Raw genomic sequence first — 17,806 nt, forward strand, 5'->3', positions numbered from 1 at the left:
ACAGCACATTCCTCTAACGATCGACACGACTTATTACTTTCTTGTGCCAGGTCTCGCTGTTTTTCCACGCGACTCCTGGTATTCTGTCGCAAAAGGTACGTTGGCCGGTTCTTCTCTCGCGCGCGCGCAACTCAGCATCCACCGCTCTCGAGATCCACTGTCGAGGTCTATCAGAACTGGACTTGGGCTTGGGCTTGGACTTGGACTTGGACTTGGACTTGGACTTGGCCTTCAAGGAATGAACTGTGGCTGATATATCTCGCAGACTTCGGATCTTCTGCCCTTTATTGTTGATCATACCACCCAAACCATCCCCGGGACATCCATTTCATCACTCAAGATGAGTGGCGGATTGGGCCAACGGCCACTCTCAGAAGTGAGTCCCATGGCGCAACGGCGTAACTCGCCCATTTGGAACCAATCCGGCAAGGTAAATGCGCCTTCAAGCCAGCCGCAGGGGCATGCAACAGCAAGCTGATAATATTGGATAGATCACGACCGGCGACTCGACATATGATGTCTCACCTCTCAACAACAATGCTTCCCCGCGTCTCTTCTGGAAAGGTCGCGAATCCCCTTCTCCAACCAAGGGTGTCGAGAATCACGCCCCGTACGATCCTGAGAGTTGCGTCCTCCCCGCCCGGAGAGCATCCCTCGAGAACCTGAAGCGCGCATCTCGCGTCAAGAACCACGCCATGTTGCGCGATGGCCAGGAATATGACCCTGCTCACGTATCAGTTCCTCAAAGACCCCTTGCCGCCGACCGGTCGCCAAACCGAGAGAGCCAGATGAACCTCGCCAAATCTCAGTTTGTGGATGATGAAGACCTTGGTGATCTCGGCGACCAAGTACCCAGACCGCACTCCCCAGCAAAGAACAACCATCACCAGGAAAGTCGTCTCTCTTCCAAGGGCAGCCGGTATGGCAAGGGCTTTGACCCCCAACACGACATTTGGTCGGAATATGATAGCGCTGGTCACCGACATGCTAAGAGCGTAACATTTGACGTTTCGCCGCCCCAAATTAACGAATACGAAATGCGCACTCCCGACCTATCCTCAGTTGCGTCCGAATCGCGTGAGCCCAGCTACGACTCCGAGGAGGACGATGATGTGAGCAGCTTTGAGCACGACTCCTTCATGGACCGTGATGACAGCTTCGATGCATCCCTAGAAGATATCGAGAAGACTCCCGTTGTCTTGCCAGAGGATTGGCGTTTCATGAGCCCCGACAGCAACAACGGAGAGGAAGACTCATTCGTGGAGCACACGGAAGATCAGAACGACAGTCGTCCCACCTCCCGGGACGAGGTGGGCAGCCAACACTCGCGCGTCGAGTCACTCGACTCGAATGGCGAACGCCGGCCCTTACCACCACTGCCATCTGTGAACCGGTTATCTGGCTCTCGACCTTCGTCACCTGAAAAACTCGCGGCCGCCTTCGAATTGGGTAGTGGTGGCCAGCGGGTATTGCCTTCAGCGCCGGCGGCAGCTTCGTATACCAAATCTGATATCAACGGCGGCATGTCTTTGGAGGAGCGACTGCGTCTCATGATGTTGAATGATAAAAAGAAGAATGAGGAGCTGAACGGTGACCAGGAGGATGTGGATTCATCGTCCAAGCCCGCGCTGAATAATGAATCTTTGGACACGACCACTAGCGAGCCATCCAAAGACGATGTTTTTCTCTCCTCCACGCATCTCGCGCGACTCTATCCTGCGCGATATCCGAAAGGGTGACAGCTTTGAAGAGGATGTATATGAGGACGAGGATTCTCACGTTTCCGAAGATGCTCATCATTTCGACAAATATGACCCCGACGTGCCTATTCCTTCTCTCGAAACCGAGTATGACGACGATGACTCTTCCAGTGTGATCATCAAGGAAGAAGCCACCGATGATGACCTTTATGCCATTCCCGACTACTATCAAAACTCTTCTGACCACAGCTTATCATCGCGCGACCAACGAGCCACCTATGATCAAGATAGCAACTACTCCCTGCGCTCTGCCGCCGAAGCCGCTCAGGCTGCTGCGTTTGATGATGAGGATCGAGCCTCAAGACAAACAACTCCGACGGGAGGAGAAGATGTCCAGGCTCCCGCTAACCCCCTCTCGAAGGGAATGGATGATTCTGCTGCCCCCAGGGAGTCGCAGGCCTTGGACATGGCCTCCATCCGTCAATCCTTGAATCGGCCCGTCACTCCTGAGATCAAGGAGGAAGAGCTCTCCGAACCGTCTACACCCGACTCTGTGATCCGTCACCCCATTCAAGACGAGGAGGATGAGGATGCGGAATTCTCACAGGATGAGGAAGAAGAAGATCAAGAATTCAGTTCGTCTGATGAATCGGTCCCAGAGCCTATTGCCACGATCAAGGCTCCCGGCCAAGGACTGAAAACTCGCCCGTCGCTCACCCCAGCCGATGTCGATGCTATGGCCGCAACACGTCGCAAAATCAGTGGCCAACACGCTCCTCCCGTTCTAGACATGCCGAAACAGACTCCTCAGGAACCCGAGACGTCTGACACTGAAGATTTGGACAAAGCAACGGACCTTCCTCCTCAGCTCACCCTCCCCACTTTGACTCAGCGTCAGTCTAGCTTGATGCAACTGGACATCCCGTTCAGCATTCAGGAGGAGAGTCTCGGCTCCGGTCTGAACAAGGAATTTGACCGTGTCATTGAGTCCCAAAAGGTTGCGTTTGCCCTCGCCATTTTCCAGCTTGAATCCAGCCCAACGCCAGCCCCCAAGGAAGAACCCTCACTGGCTCCCCTATCCCCAGGACTTTCAAGTTTCATCAAGTTTACACCGCATGCTAACACATCCCGTCCACAGAGAGGCTACCTCATGCGACAAAACACCAAGGTTGTCATTGCTAACAATCGCAACGATGACGAGCCCTCGACTCCCGTCGATCGGACTAGCAATGACCCCCGAGGCACCCGTTCTGCCGGATCTTCCCCTCGCAAGGCTAGCCAGCAGACCTGGACCACAGTCCCTTGGAATGGCTCCACACGCCGTCCAAGTATCAAGATGGCTGGCGCGATTCCTAAAAAGAAGCCGGTCCCAGGAGTAGGAGCTGTACCTCCCCTTCCTGGTCAATCAAGTAACGTGCAGCAACCTTCTGCGACCATTGAGGAGAACGAACCGGTCTTAAATGAGGCCTTTGAGGATGGCGAGGAACGTGGCCGTCTGTTTGTCAAGGTCGTTGGTCTTAAGTATTTGGATCTACCTATGCCTCGTGGTACGACAACAACCCCAGCCCCCCCCTAAATTCAATAATCACACTGACATTTCCTAGGCGAACGATCATACTTTGCCCTTACTCTAGACAACGGTCTCCACTGTGTGACCACATCTTGGCTTGAGCTCGGAAAGACTGCCCCAATCGGCCAGGAGTTCGAGTTGATTGTGCAGAACGATCTTGAGTTCCAGCTCACTCTCCAGATGAAGGTCGACGAAGCCAAACTCTACCCTCAGGAGTCTGCGAGTTCCCCCAATCGTCAGAAGGCTTCGGCTCTCAGCCGAGTCTTCGCCTCTCCCGTCGTCGCAAGGAGCTTGACCTGAAGCAGCAAATGCAGTCTCAGCAACAAAAAGCTAATGATGTCAACGCTCCAGTCTATGACCGCCTGCGCAATCTCGTCGCCCGTGATGGAAGCTTCGGCCGCGCTTACGTGGCTTTGAGTGACCATGAGAAGATGGCTTTTGGTCGCCCTTATACAGTTGACATTGCCTGCTTCAATGAATGGGCTGTTGACGAGCACCCGAGCAGCGTGAAGAGTAAGAAGAGCGCAACCAGTATGACTGCCCAACGTCGACCACCTTATAAGATTGGCAAACTAGAACTTCAGCTACTCTTCGTCCCAAAGCCCAAGGGCGGCAAGGATGATGACATGCCGAAGAGCATGAACGCCTGCATTCGGGAAATGCGGGATGCTGAGAGTGTTACTGCGCGAAGCTTTGAGGGATTCCTCTCCCAGCAGGGTGGTGATTGTCCTGTAAGTGCTTGAAAAACTTCCAATTCATGAAATACTTTCTAACTATATCTTAGTTCTGGCGCCGTCGTTTCTTCAAGCTCGAAGGCTCGAAGCTGACAGCCTACCACGAAACCACTCGCCAACCTCGCGCGACAATCAATCTCGCGAAGGCAGCCAAGTTGATCGATGACCGATCTTCTTTAGTTCAGAAGGAGACTAGCACAAGGGGAGGCGGCCGTCGCAAGTCTGCATTTGCAGAGGAAGAAGATGGGTATATGTTCGTGGAAGAAGGCTTCCGAATTCGCTTTGGAAACGGCGAAGTTATCGACTTCTACGCGGACAGCGCGGTTGATAAGGACGGCTGGCTCCGAGTCATGTCAGAAGCTGTAGGCAAGGGAGCCACTTCCGGCAACGGTGCCATGAAGCCATGGGCCGATCTTGTGCTCCGACGCGAGCGCAGCATGAAGTCACGCCGCCTGACCACCGATCGTCTCCCTCCACCCAGCAGTATTCCGGTTGCCCCATCATCTCCTGTTGGCAAGCGACAAAGTGTTGCGATGGGACCTCCAGCTTCAGCAGGAACGGGGGCGCAGGCGCCCCAATCCCCGCGCCCGCGACCATCGGGACACAAGCACACTTACTCTCAACCTGATATCGGTACGGACGCCCGTCGCCAGAAGACCCGATCCCTCATGTTTTGAGTATTCTCATGACACGACCGCACTGAACAAAAGCTCTAACTTCTTCCTTCGATTCTTCTGTCTATGATGCCAAGTTGTCACAATAGCTTCTTTTTTTCTAACTTTATCCTCTTGTGGATTGTCGCTCGATACACCCTTTTATCTCTCCGTCTCTCTTGGAGACAGAACCTTCTTCCTACTCTGTTTCTTTTATCTTCTCATTGCCTTCCTTTACTTTGCTTTACTGGAGTCGGTGTACGATTTGAAATCTCTTTCCTTTGTCATTCTTGCGATTTGCTCTTTTTTTTTCTCGGGCGTGCAATGCAAAGCGGGCAATATGACAATGCTATGACCCTTGACGGCAGGACACCTCCAGATGATTTCCTTTGAGATCCTGTTGTACGTTAATGAGACATACACCCCTTGGTTTTTCTCTTCATGAGTTGATAGTTTACAATTCAATTTTTTCTTGTTTCACTGCCAGGGGGGGCTATCTACTAGTAGAATTTGAACCAGTTCTGCTTTGCTTTGATTTAACAATCAAGCTCTATTTTTACCAATGGAATACCTTTGTCCGTCTCCTTCGTCCGGTTTCAAGTACTTCTCCGGCTCTCGCCCCATAACACGTTCCCGGATGGTATCATCGTTCCAACTCCGGTAATCGAACTCCTATTCAAACATTTAATAATTATTAATCTGTCCGCGTCTCCTCTTAGGCGTCACATGCTGCACTCGTCATCTGGCATTCTTTCATCTACGAGTGGTGCATTTATCAGCATTTCTCCATGTGAGACGAGGATTGCGTGCTGCTCTGACAAATGAAAGTATTGCACCCCGCAAAAGAACCCAAGTATAAAAGATTATAATATCCCCGTTTTTATTCTCCATCATCCATCAAAACCGTTCTCGCAGTCAGTACATTAAGAAAACAATAACTACTCAACCGCATTATCAGCATGGCCTCGGCAGCAGTCCAAGTCTCAGCAGGCCACGGTCCCGGTCTGACAGAGAAGCCAACAGTCCCGGTCTCAGAAAAGCCACACCATGTCCAGACGGCTTTGAACTTCTTCAAGGCAAATGAAGACGGATCCCCTCCAGCCCCGTCCTACGTGGGTAAGCCTGAGACATATGATAGGGCGTCTGAGCCACTCGCTGTTACTGTCCATGATATTAGTGGTCACGAGCTGGACTATACTCTAGATGGCCAGGGATTCCAGCTTTACTATCATGAGAGCGCGGAGAAGGAGTTCGTCGATGATGAAAAGATCAAGCGAGAATATTACCCCGAAACGGAGCAGTTGTTGAAAGATGCGTATGTGTTTCCATTCTTCTTCCCATCAATGCATGGATATCTCCATCCTTGATACTATGCTTCCGACGCATTCCACAAAAAAAAAAAAAAAAAAAGAAACATTATTCTAATCTTCAAATCACCTCCACAGCACCGGCGGCTCCCGAGTCTTCATATTCGACCACACAATCCGCCGCGCAGGCGGAAATCAACTCCGCGGTCCAGTCCAACGCGTCCACATCGACCAATCCTACTCCGCATCGAAAGGCCGCGTCTCGCACCATCTCCCCGACGAAGCAGAAGAGCTCCTAAAAGGACGGTATCAAATTATAAACGTCTGGCGACCGATTAAAACGATCCTGAAGGATCCACTCGCCGTGGCGGATGCGCATTCCGTCCCTGATGATAACCTGGTACCTATTGGATTAATCTACCCGGATCGTCGGGGCGAGACGTATTCCGTTAGACCGGATCCTAATATCAAGTGGTATTATCGTTACGGACAGACGCCGGATTTGGTTACGCTGATTAAGTGCTTTGATTCGAAGGTTGATGGGCGTGCGAGGCGGGTTCCGCATACTGCTTTTGTAAATCCCGAGACGGAGAATGAGGTCGGGAGGGAGAGTATTGAGGTTAGGGCTTTGGTTTTTCATCCGGAGGATCGGGAGTAGGTCCTAAGCCTCGGATATTATATTGTTTCTGGCGTGGGAGTGGGAACGAACTAGTATGGGTTACTACTACTAGTAGTTCAGTTCCACCGGAGGCTACGAGTGACGACGATTTTACTGGATATTTAATGGCTTCAAATTGACAAATTGATATAACAAAAGAGATATCTGAGTTTTTCCTAATGACCACGTCTATTTTCCGGACGCAACTTCCTTGATCTCCTTAATAATATTCTCAGGGGACATGCCCTGGTAATTGATCTGCTCGAACAATCCACCACAGCCATCCTTCACCGCACCGATTGCCCTGAACTTGGGCTTGTAGCCATGCTGTAACAGAGTTGTGCCAAGACGAGACCCAAGACCAGTCTTCTGAGAAATGGACTCGACAACAATGACGAACGGAGACTCGCCATATCTCTTCAATGTCTCCTTATCAACAACGTTGAGCGTAGGCTTGTTGATCAAACCAACATTCAGACCCTCCTTGCGAAGGTTCTCGACAGCGTCGAGTGATCGGTACAACATGTCACCATAGGAGACGACGTAACCAGCGGTACCGGTGCGAATGACTTCTTCCTTTCCAGGAACAAATTCATAGCCATCTCCATACAGCTTCTCATCAACGCCATCCTTGAGAATGTAAGGAACCTTGGAGCGGGTGGAGAAGATGAACCGCATGCCTCTGTCCCAGAAGACCTTGTTCACGACAGCCTTCATCTGCTCGCCATCTGCAGGGAAGTATAGAGAGCAAGCATCGGACTCGATCAGACCATTATCGGCGAAGAAGTGGTTGAGACCGAAGTGGCAGGTGTTATCGGCCATCTCGTCGACACCACTGTGTGAGAAATGCGACAACACAGTACAGTGGTTCAGACGTGCCATGGTGATTTCGGAAATACACATCTCCAAGAAAGCCGAGAATGTAGAGAAGACACCCTGGCGCTCACCATTGCTACCAAAGCCGAATCCAGCGGCGGCGGAGAAATTTCCTCGCTCCATCACACCCGATGCAACGAAGGATTCGGGGTGCTCGGCGCCAATGGCCTTCAATCCAGTAGAGCCGGCCAAATCGGAGTCGATCACCATCACGCGACGGGCAGCTTCCTCCTTGCTCAGACCATCGAGGATACCGTTGACGGCTTCACCAAAAATGTTCCGGTTGGAACCCTTGTCCTTGCTGGAACCGATGTAAGTGTGCGGGTTTGATCGGCCCTTAATCTCATCGTAGAAGGCGAGCTGTTCCTTGCTGTAGCCGCGCTTGGTAAGATACTTGCGGGCGACGTCGACGGTAATGACATCGTGTGCGTGGGTCTCGCCTTCAATTCCCTCGATGCCAGCGGCCATGGTCCGATCCACGACAACAGCGGCAGGGCCATTGTAGTTGATCACTTCGCACATTGCCTTGTATAGGGAATCCACGTCTTCTCCCTTGGCACGCACGACGTGGAGACCGTGGCCTTTCAGGGTATTCGCGACATCATAGCCTTTCAGGTACTGGGAAGGGTGGCCGGCGATAGTAACATCGTTGTTGTCAACGAAGACCTTGACCTTCAGGTTCCGAGCAACTGCAATTCGTGCAGCTTCGGCGTCATTACCTTCCTGCTGGGACCCATCAGAGCCGAGCAGGATCACGTTCTTATCTTGGTTGGCCATTGCCACACCGTTCACCATTCCCCACATGTGTCCGAGTCGACCGGAGCTGAACTTGATCCCGGGCGTGAGACCAAGCTCAGGGTGGCCGGGAAGTTTTGAATTGGCATCGCGGTAGTTGAGGAGGTGTTCGGGCTTCAGGTGGCCTTCGAGTGTTGCGAGAAGGTACTGAGTTGCGACTCTGTGACCGGCTTCGTCGAAAAATGTATCGAGGAAGCTGTTTTTGTTATTTTGGATCAGAGCGAGTAGGATACAGACTTCTGGCGCTGTGTCGAAGGGGCCTCCGGTGTGACCTGCTACACCTCGAGCGGCACCGGTCGCAGTGAAAGCGATGATTGCGTCTCTGAAGATGTTGATGTTGTTTAGAAGGTCTTTCTTCTGTTCGGCGGTGAGGGTCGCATTGCTGGGATCCAGCGCGAGATTCTTTTTGAATTGACTGAGATCAACGGGGAACTTGAAGCCGCTCATCTTGGATAATGTTTCGGGTTATAGGGGGAAGATTGGAACGGTAGTCTTTCAGAGCAAGTCTCCTTTTTTAAATAAGTCTCCCACGAGCGGATTCGACAACAGAAATTGTAAAACCGGATCGAATAATGCAAACGGAGGGGTATTGACGTCATGTTCAGTCAGTGGGGTTGACCGGTCTTCTTCTCAATTCGAAAAAGCTGTTAGATCATGAAATATGACATAAGAGTGAAGAGGTTTACTGATTTAATCCAGGTACTACCTGTTCCCAATTTTAGTTGAACCTAGACGGGGTATGGCGTATATCTATATCCGGACCTGCCATTTTTTAAGGAGCTCTACTAGAATTTGAGCAAACTGTCAGTGGGGCATTGAGGCTGTTAAGTGGGACGCGATCGTCTGCAATATTTGAGGTGTCGACTGGCACACGCCTGGGAGCCTTCTTTGGAGGACAGCTTTTTTTTTCCAGCCATCGAAGCAACGGTTTTTCCCATTGCACCTGTTTTTGAAGCTAGGGCGAGCTTGTAATGACAAGAGCTTTCCATTGCGGTACATCAAGTACTCCGTGTTACAAGATCAAAGTCTATCCCGTTCGTGGCACTGATGGCTTTTTCCCGTCCTGAGTGAGGCCCCCGTACGACCAGTTAGGGAAAGTTCGGATTCCATCTTTGAGTTGTGTGTGTGATTCTATTACTAGTAGTATTATCATACTATTATTACTGCCGAATTGGAGCATCCATCATATGTACTAGTACGGTTTCCAAAGAAGGTCCACTTAACAGAATACACCAAGAATTTTCTAGAGCCTAAATTCCAAGGTTATATACACTTAAATGCACGCGCAATCCAACATACAACCCCCATAAGAGAAGTGAGTCCTGTACATACAATGATCAGTCCGAATCCACTACCATATGCTCCCCGCGCATGTCCTTGCCAGTTATCTACATTGAGTAGCATTTCGCTGAATGGACCGCTGACAACATTCCCAATTCCTCGACCGAATGCGATCGCCGAGAATATAATAGTCGCGTCAGCAGATTTGTCCACTTTTTGAACCTCGCGAATAATCGCCGACCATATCGCCGAGAAACTACCCGCGAAAATTCCGTATGCGACACAAAATACTAGTAGAAGCGGAATCTGGGAAGAGAATCCCCAGAGCAGAAAAACAGAAAGCACAGTCCCAATAGTAGATATGGAGACACAGGTCAGTGCGTTGCAGCGATCCGACAAAAATCCCATCGAGATGCTGCCAAATATCGATGCCAAGTTCAAAGTCGTGACGGTGAGCGAGGAGAGGAAGTCCGAGAATCCGATATATCGTGCGAATGATGGAAGATAGATACCGGGCAGGAAAAACCCGAGCGCCTCGAAGATGTTGACCACCTGGTAAATGACAAACACCCGGTTGGATAAAAATCGTGTAGTCAGCCGACGATGGGCTACTCCTTTTTGAATTGGAAGCCGGGGCTTGTGAAAGTATAGAAACGGGAGTGGTAGGACGAAGAGTACTCCTGCTAAAATTCTCAACGTTGTGCGAAATCCGAACTGTCCCAGGAGACGCTCTAGAACAATTGGAAAGAGTATTCCGGACAGCCCCGATCCAGCCCATACGATCCCGAAAGCGAGTCCTCGCTTCTTGTCGAACCATTCAGGCATGAACAAAATCGATGGGCTGTAAGCTATACAGCCACCGATGCCGAATCCAATACCCTGAGAAAGAACGAGATGCGTAACATTTGATGAAAAAGATGCCATGGCCAACGAGAAACACATTATCACCAGTCCTATTGTCGAGAACCATCGAGCCAGACGAGGAAGAAGTATCATGCAAACAATTGCACACGGGCAACATAAATACGCTGCTCCCTGTTAAAATGTCAGTATCGGGATATGCTAAATCATAATGTTCAAGGCCTTACAGTTGCACACGTGCCGATGGCGGCCACCATGGCCGAGTCTTCAAATAGTTCATTATCACGATAATAGCTTTGGAATACCCCAAAAGCAAATGCGAAGCCTACTTTCATTAGCTCATTAATTCCATTCCTGCCGTGAAAATGATGGACGAACCCCATGTCAGAGCTTCTATCATCGTTGAAGCCGCTAAAAACATCCATGCATGAAACCCGCCATCCATCGGGGGCAGCCCATTCTCCTCCCCAAGTTCTTTTGTTTCACTTTCGTGGCATAGCGCAATTTCCTGTTCCTCGTGCGTATCGGAACTCGTAGATAAAGATTTTGAGTGGTCCATTAGGTCGAGTGTGTCGTAGGCTTTCAGTATGTTCTAAAAGCCTGAGCCTACCGGAAAAAGCTTCAGCTTTCTTTATGAAATAAAAAGCAGTCAGTACATTGCTTAGGTCACATTGTGTAATGCTCCGGGGTATTTCTGTTCTAGGAAGGGATGAAAAGCCTAAGTATCTATCAAGTGACGGAAGGAATTTAAGAAGTGATGCGGGAAGCCAATTGGTTCTTCTGTATTTCGGAAGATACGAACCGATGGCCAAGGATCCGGGGTTTGCATTTAGATCTGCTTAATATGGGGACGTGCGTATCATGCAATTGGACCGGGAATTTGATCATCGTGATACAATGTATAGTGTGATGGGGAGTGCTACGTGGAGTTTGCACGAAGTGGGTATACAGACTGGGTAGTTAATCGGTTTTTCTAGCAAGGAGAATAATTTCAAGACAAGATTTGACGTGCTAATCGTGGGGCATAGGATCATCGAAAGGGGTGATCGTCGACCCAGCGCGTAAGGTCGGCTATCGACGGGGATTGCAAGGGTTGGAATGTAGGGCGTAGTCATGGCAAATTTCTCTTCTTGAACTTCTGGGCTTTCATCGTTCATGGAATACATTGTGACATCATATGCTAGCTGCTTTTAATGGAAACAAGGAGTGCATCCGATATCCTTGTTCAAAACTTTATCTGAATCACAGGGCTGGCCATGTAAAGCCACGAGATCTAGCAAGCTCTGGAGAAGGTCAGATTGGCCCAGTCGTTTCTTCATGTGATGTATTGCCTTTGTTTTAACATTTTTGGTAGCTTTCAAGAACACGTAAAGGGCTTTCCAACGGAGCCATACTGGAACTTGGTGATCTAAACCACGATTTAGCCACGAACACGCGTCGTATGGGAAATGTGAACTTACAAGTTCAGCGATGCTGGCATACGTGCCACACCCAAAAATAATCATCCCCACAATAAAGACAACAGCATTGAATATCGCAGGTTTGAGATTCTTCTTTTCGTACCATGCGCCCTCTCTCAAGAGCAAATACCACATGACGGGTGGAAGGTAGAAAGATAATCCAGAAACAAAAAGTGCCGATATGATGGAAAGAAGCTCCGAGAAGATTGGAATGGCCTCAGCAATAACCCAAGCAAGAAGAGTGACGATAAACACCAGGCCCAGCCATGATGCCCAACCTTTCTTCGAGTTGATATACCGAATCATCGAGTCCCTGTAGAATTTCCCATGGATGTACCGGCAGACCACCGTGGTGTTAATAGACCCAGAGATGAAAATGACGGGTAGTGCAATCCCAAAGACTACTCTTGACATAAGTGGTCCCGCCGATAGCAGAGCTGGTGATTGTACTCCCTGGCCCACAAAGGCATAAATGATGGATCCAGTGAGACTATAGACGACGATCTGAATGCCTCCCATCCACCACAGAGTCTTTATATAGTCTTCTGGTGTGTGCATCTCATCCATAAACGAGGGTAGACAACCAGCGAAGGAATACGCGAACACAATATTGTTTGTCGCAACGATGGCCCCTGAAAACGTGAGACCGGCCTTAGGCCATGCTGACCACGGAATAATGTCTGGGTCAGGGATAGTGGAGCCACTTGAGTATCGAATCCCAGTCGCTATCATAGTAGCCCCGATGGCTATAATGATCGAGGCAAAATCGATATATCCCAGTATTGCAATCTCAGCAAAGAAGGGGGGAACCGCGAGAAACAACAAAATAGCTGCCGATGAGATACTGAACACTAAGGCGCAGACATTGCTCTCAGTGATAGTTTGGAATGCAATGGCACCGGTCAAACAGTGGGACCCAATGACGAAGATGAGTAATGTTACGAAGCATCCAATGAATATCTTGGACCCCCATTTGCCAAACAACAACTGCCCGACGTCGGCATAGTGACCAACTTGTGGATATTTCAACTTAGTTTGTCCAATGTTGTATCCCGCATAAATTGCGATGAAACCGAGCGCCACAGTCAAGATTAAGCCTGCGACCATCCCAAGAGACGCAAAAGCAGAGGGGAGGCCTAAGCTTCCAAGAGCTATAGCCTCTACGATAGAAAGCACCGTTAGGCGTTTCCATCCGAGCCGATTGAATCGAGCATCTCCTTCTAATATCCGCTGCCTTTCTGGGTCGATGAATTCTTGGTCCTTAAGGACGGCGTCGGTCGCCATGGTGCGAAACAGGAAGGGTCTCGTCAACGATTGAGTTGTTGAGCTGATTGTTCTTGTGGCGGCCTTGTAGATGGGGGTTTTGATCGGTCAAGAACCACGGGAATGTGCGAACCAGTATTTCTTCAAGATAAAAAGGACAATTCCGTTTTTAAATTTTTAAAACGATCAGATATGATTGATAAAAAGAACCGGGAAGCGAAAATCGGAAGTAACCGCAGAGTGGGGTTTCGCTGACCCCAAAAGTGGAAATGAGGTCCGGGGTACTTTCGGAGGTTACTTGGCCAATGTGTTACATTCACTTGTCTGTAAGCGATGCAAGCGGGGCTATCATATCTCGCTCCATAGCTTAGGGTGGTCTGGTCTTTGGGCTCGTCAAAACTTCTAGGGTCTTGAGGTTGGCTTCCAAACAATTTTGTTCAATGACATGCTTCAAATATCACTCTTTCATAGACATGGCTACACTTGAGGCGTGAGATATCAAGCGATGAAAGTATGGCAACGAGATAATCTGCTGCTCATCCCTCAGGCCAATCGAAGTAATGGCTAGGTTAAGCACCGCTAGCATGGCACCTCCTTGTAGGGCCATGGAAAGCCAATGGCGAAAGCCAACGCTCCACAAATTGAAAATCTTCAGGTGAGTTCATTTGGCTGGATCCAATAAGCCTCGGTTGCCAAGCACTTGGCACTCATCTCCGAGACAAACACGAGTCCATTTTCCGTAAAATTTACGTGAAGAGGAAGTCTCGGCGGCGAAGGGCCATTGGGAGTGGTGAGTGGCCTGACCTTGCCAGTAGTAAATTTCATATTTTGCGTGCAGAATCTCATCTTTAACTTCAGCGCATATCTATGACTTATCTTGCGTCCACTTGAAAATATGCTCGTCTCTGTCTCCACAGCAAATGCGCTGGAACATACAAAACTTTAGTCTCGAGTCAAATTTCCTCCCAACCTCGCTTCTATGGTAAGCATGCAACCTTGGAATAATGCCATCTAAGCTTCGAAATATCACTCTTAGGTCGCTTGTCTCTACATATTTCGAAGGACTGGGAAGTTTGAGTCTCAACTAATTTGCGCATATAGCGGTCAACGGGCCAAGAGTCCCATTGTTCCCTACCAGGCTGCTTATTTTCACAGACCGCGAAAAAAGAGGTGGTATTTCAGGAGGAAATATATTTTTTCATGGCGATTTCTTCTCATTGAAAATTATGCTGGGGCTTCCCGGAGCTAATCTGACAGGCGATCGACTGTTTCAGTTCCTGATTTCATAGTTCCGCCCTTGCCGCGCCCACGCCATGGACAAGGCTAAATAATCGCGGCTTTTCGGTGGCAAATTGTCCCCGCCCTGGAGTACGACACTTATACATATAGTAGTGCATTTCCTGGCCGTTGCAGACCTCAGCAACGCATTTTTTTTTCGAGAGGTCGAGCCCTTAGTTAAAGTAGGAACATCTGGTGATGTCGAGGGTTGTACTTGGCGGCAGCTAAAGGCATTGCAAGGTTGTTAATTGCATTGGCGTGAGCTAATAAACATTAGGCGATTGTAAATATAATCGATCACACGTGGCATATTTTTGATAATAAAGTTAGGAGGAGGACAATCCTGGTTAAAAATGTGATTTGATTAGGTGAAAAGCGATAGCGTCAGACAACTCTCGCCTTTAATTCCCCAAAGGCAAATGGAAGGCTTCAGAGCTATGAGAAATACAACTGAATTTTCTCTGGAATTGAATTTCGCCTTGACTTTCAAGCTGTAGCAGGACGATAATTTGATCTGCCAGCCTCGGCACGAAAACTTGTCACCGGGAGCCTTAAGCATATGCCCAGGTGAGTGTGGAGGTAGGGAAACACAAGAGATAAGGACTAGCACATAATATTTTAACTCCATGGATTATATATGAGTACTAGTATGTGGCATGCGATGTTGAGAGGAGTCAGGGGTGAGAGAGGGACCAACGTACTGGGTAGAACCCGAGGTTCCTAACAGGGAAAAGGAGTATTTCCAAATAATTTCAGTCATTTATCCCAAAATACCTAGTTATATCTTAGAAAATCCTCCAAGAGCTGGTAATTGAGAATGCATGGCCTTATAAAAGTCAATCTTTATTCATATAGCTCCATGTAGTAAGCTGGCATGGAATATGATAGCGAAATGAAGACTAGCATGGAAGTTCGTATCAAATATCCCCTAGCCATCGGTGGTACTAGGTAGTGTTTAGAACGGGTACACCCTTGAGAAGGTCTGAGTGGCTCTTTTGCCAGGGATAAGTCTGCTCCAGAGATTCCACTAGCTCACGATGCTTTTCACTCCGCGGCTTAATGGTAACATCGTACGGAGCAGGATGGCTCAGTACACCCGGTATGAAATCTGGTGAAATATCTTGCACCTTGCCATTTACCATGGGTTTCGAAATATTGAAAACAGATAGAACTTGTGCGATGATTAGGAAAACATTCGCGTCAGCAATGTTGCGACCGGGGCAAACTCGGCGACCAAACCCAAACACAATGAAGCGAGGATCTCGCTCGGGGACATGGGAATCAGTTTCCAGGAAGCGCTCAGGTTTGAGATTCATGGAATCCGGGTATACATCTTCGTCGTGTGCGAATGCCCTTGATGTTCAAGTTAGTGACAGGCTTTCCCCAGGCCACCTGTGCGAATCAATATAAGTTCCAAGGTTGTCTTACCAAAGATTTGTGAGAATCGAAGAACCTTTGGGGATGAAATAACCCTCGCATATGTCATCCTCTGTCGAAACATGTGGCACGCCCATGGGAGCCACCGGATGCCATCGAAATACTTCTTTCACCAACGCGTTGACGTAAGGAAGATTATCCCGGTCTTCGCATTGCGGTAGTCGATCGCCGCCAAGAACGGCATCCAACTCCTGCTGTGCCTTGCGCTGTACATCTGGGAATAGAGCCATTGCTAAAAAAAAGCTCGAGATCGTGCCAACTGTCTACTGATTGGTTAATAAAATTTCCAGGTATGAAGCCCTGCTTTCTTACCGTATCAGCTCCTCCCGCATACACAGATGCTGCCGACCATTTTATTATGGTTTCGTCCATAGATCCGGGGGTGGGGGGGTTCTTTCTTGAGAAGATTTGCCAAAAATGATGGAGCAGAACCGTCCTTCTTCATCTGTTCTTTGACAAACTCGTATGGGACATCGCTGAGCGCAGTTGACTTGGCTTTATATTCTTTAGCCTTTTTTTTGAAGCCGGCCCCAGGAAACCACGAGGGCAAATGCCTTACTGCTCAGATGTTAGAAGGGATATGTAGGATCAGCATCCTCGAAGTGTCTTAATGACTTACAGATGGGGACGAAATCCACCAGCCATGTTAGGGGAAGCATTGCAACACTAAAGTCTTCCATTGCTTTATCGACTAGATCAACAAGTGGATCACGATCATGGGGTTCAATAGTGTACCCATAGCTGAGCTTAAGCACAACTGCACCTGTCTCCCTATAATGGTTTGTTTGTTAGAGGTACATGATCTGTCTACACTACGGATCCAACTCACTTTCGGATGTGTTGCTGGAGATCTTCGGGCTTATTCAAAAGCCGGAGTAGCAAATGTGCGACTTCAGATACCTGAACATCGTTAAAATTGGCGACAGAGTTATTGGATCCGATCTCTTGGTAGAGATGTTTTCGCGTTCTGCGAACGTGTTCTGGATCGGCCATGGCACCGAGAATATAAGCCCACCCCGACCTGAAATTTGTCAGTCTTGATTCTGGATGATATGAAGGTAGCCTGCGGACTCACATGTCAGCAAAGGTTGGTTTCGTCCGTGAAGAATGAATGATAGATCGTTTTTCAAGTAATTCCACAGCCAGTCGAACATCGTGGAGAAAAATGATATTTTCACCTAATAAATTGATTGAACTAATAGGTCCTTATTGTGTATCAATGTCATTAAAATGGAAATTATAATTTTCAGATATTCTTCTTACCATATTTCTCTTTGTGCTGAAGCCAATGCAACCAAGAATGTTGGTCGATAGCGGGTAAGTCTTTCAAGTTGCCAATAATCGGAGTTCGTGAAGGACCTGGCGGGAGAGGGGGGCGATTTCTCCGGTTACGCAGGACTCTGGTCACTTGAATCCCCACGGCGGAAACAAACAAGCCAATCCAAAAAATAAGGAGCATCTTGATTGAAATGCTTTTGAAGAAGAATAAAATGACCACGGGGAAACAGAAAGAACATGTAAATTTTGAGTAAGTTTGTAACTGCCCCTCTCCGTTCGAGGGAATTGAAATGTCCCGTTCTTGCATATTCTCATTGCTATTGATTGGTTAATTGTGATTTACTGGCCCTGCAGGAATGCATCATACTAGGTAGCCCCGATTTTGCAATAGGCCGAGGGGCAGAGATAGGTCCCCACTGTACAAAGCCATTGTGCACGCCCCCTGTCTCACCCCGCACCCTGTTTAATCAAGGACCTACGAGTGGCCAATTATTTCCAGCTCCAGCTTCTAGGGAACTTAGCTGATCGCTTCCTTCGTGGCGTATGCCTATTTGGTATTCCTAGTCTTACTAGCCGTAGTATTACCCACTGCCACAGCCGTCCATCTTTTTAGAATTTGGCGGTTTGTCGTGGCTTATACTACTCGTATGTCATC

General features: G+C 48.8%; 6 protein-coding genes across 6 annotated transcripts; 2 read left to right on the forward strand and 4 right to left on the reverse strand.

Annotated features, from left to right (window-relative positions):
- Window positions 1–340: 340 nt before the first annotated feature.
- bud4 (uncharacterized protein) lies at window positions 341–4,681 on the forward strand (the record flags this gene model as incomplete). The annotated part of the gene is made up of 6 exons (XM_057262874.1): window positions 341–430; window positions 492–1,590; window positions 1,661–3,247; window positions 3,305–3,505; window positions 3,622–4,001; window positions 4,055–4,681. The coding sequence occupies 6 exons, from the start codon at window positions 341–343 to the stop codon at window positions 4,679–4,681; spliced, it is 3,984 nt and encodes a 1,327-aa protein (XP_057124535.1).
- Window positions 4,682–5,616: 935 nt separating this feature from the next.
- Window positions 5,617–6,622, forward strand: N7481_003656 (uncharacterized protein; the record flags this gene model as incomplete). The annotated part of the gene is made up of 2 exons (XM_057262875.1): window positions 5,617–5,972; window positions 6,103–6,622. 2 exons carry the CDS (start codon window positions 5,617–5,619, stop codon window positions 6,620–6,622), a joined length of 876 nt encoding a protein of 291 aa, XP_057124536.1.
- A 189-nt stretch (window positions 6,623–6,811) lies between these two features.
- N7481_003657 (uncharacterized protein) lies at window positions 6,812–8,740 on the reverse strand (the record flags this gene model as incomplete). The annotated part of the gene is made up of 1 exon (XM_057262876.1): window positions 6,812–8,740. The coding sequence occupies one exon, from the start codon at window positions 8,738–8,740 to the stop codon at window positions 6,812–6,814; it is 1,929 nt and encodes a 642-aa protein (XP_057124537.1).
- An 816-nt stretch (window positions 8,741–9,556) lies between these two features.
- Window positions 9,557–10,994, reverse strand: N7481_003658 (uncharacterized protein; the record flags this gene model as incomplete). Its single annotated transcript, XM_057262877.1, has 3 exons — window positions 9,557–10,609; window positions 10,663–10,760; window positions 10,814–10,994. The coding sequence occupies 3 exons, from the start codon at window positions 10,992–10,994 to the stop codon at window positions 9,557–9,559; spliced, it is 1,332 nt and encodes a 443-aa protein (XP_057124538.1).
- A 798-nt stretch (window positions 10,995–11,792) lies between these two features.
- Window positions 11,793–13,179, reverse strand: N7481_003659 (uncharacterized protein; the record flags this gene model as incomplete). Its single annotated transcript, XM_057262878.1, has 2 exons — window positions 11,793–11,843; window positions 11,896–13,179. 2 exons carry the CDS (start codon window positions 13,177–13,179, stop codon window positions 11,793–11,795), a joined length of 1,335 nt encoding a protein of 444 aa, XP_057124539.1.
- A 2,201-nt stretch (window positions 13,180–15,380) lies between these two features.
- Window positions 15,381–17,332, reverse strand: N7481_003660 (cytochrome P450; the record flags this gene model as incomplete). Its single annotated transcript, XM_057262879.1, has 7 exons — window positions 15,381–15,789; window positions 15,865–16,136; window positions 16,208–16,431; window positions 16,493–16,644; window positions 16,703–16,894; window positions 16,949–17,051; window positions 17,137–17,332. 7 exons carry the CDS (start codon window positions 17,330–17,332, stop codon window positions 15,381–15,383), a joined length of 1,548 nt encoding a protein of 515 aa, XP_057124540.1.
- Window positions 17,333–17,806: the final 474 nt, after the last annotated feature.

This window comes from Penicillium waksmanii, assembly GCF_028829765.1.
Source record: "Penicillium waksmanii strain IBT 27052 chromosome Unknown utg000004l:1.0-5674109.0:1.0-5678898.0, whole genome shotgun sequence".
Lineage (NCBI taxonomy): Eukaryota > Fungi > Ascomycota > Eurotiomycetes > Eurotiales > Aspergillaceae > Penicillium > Penicillium waksmanii.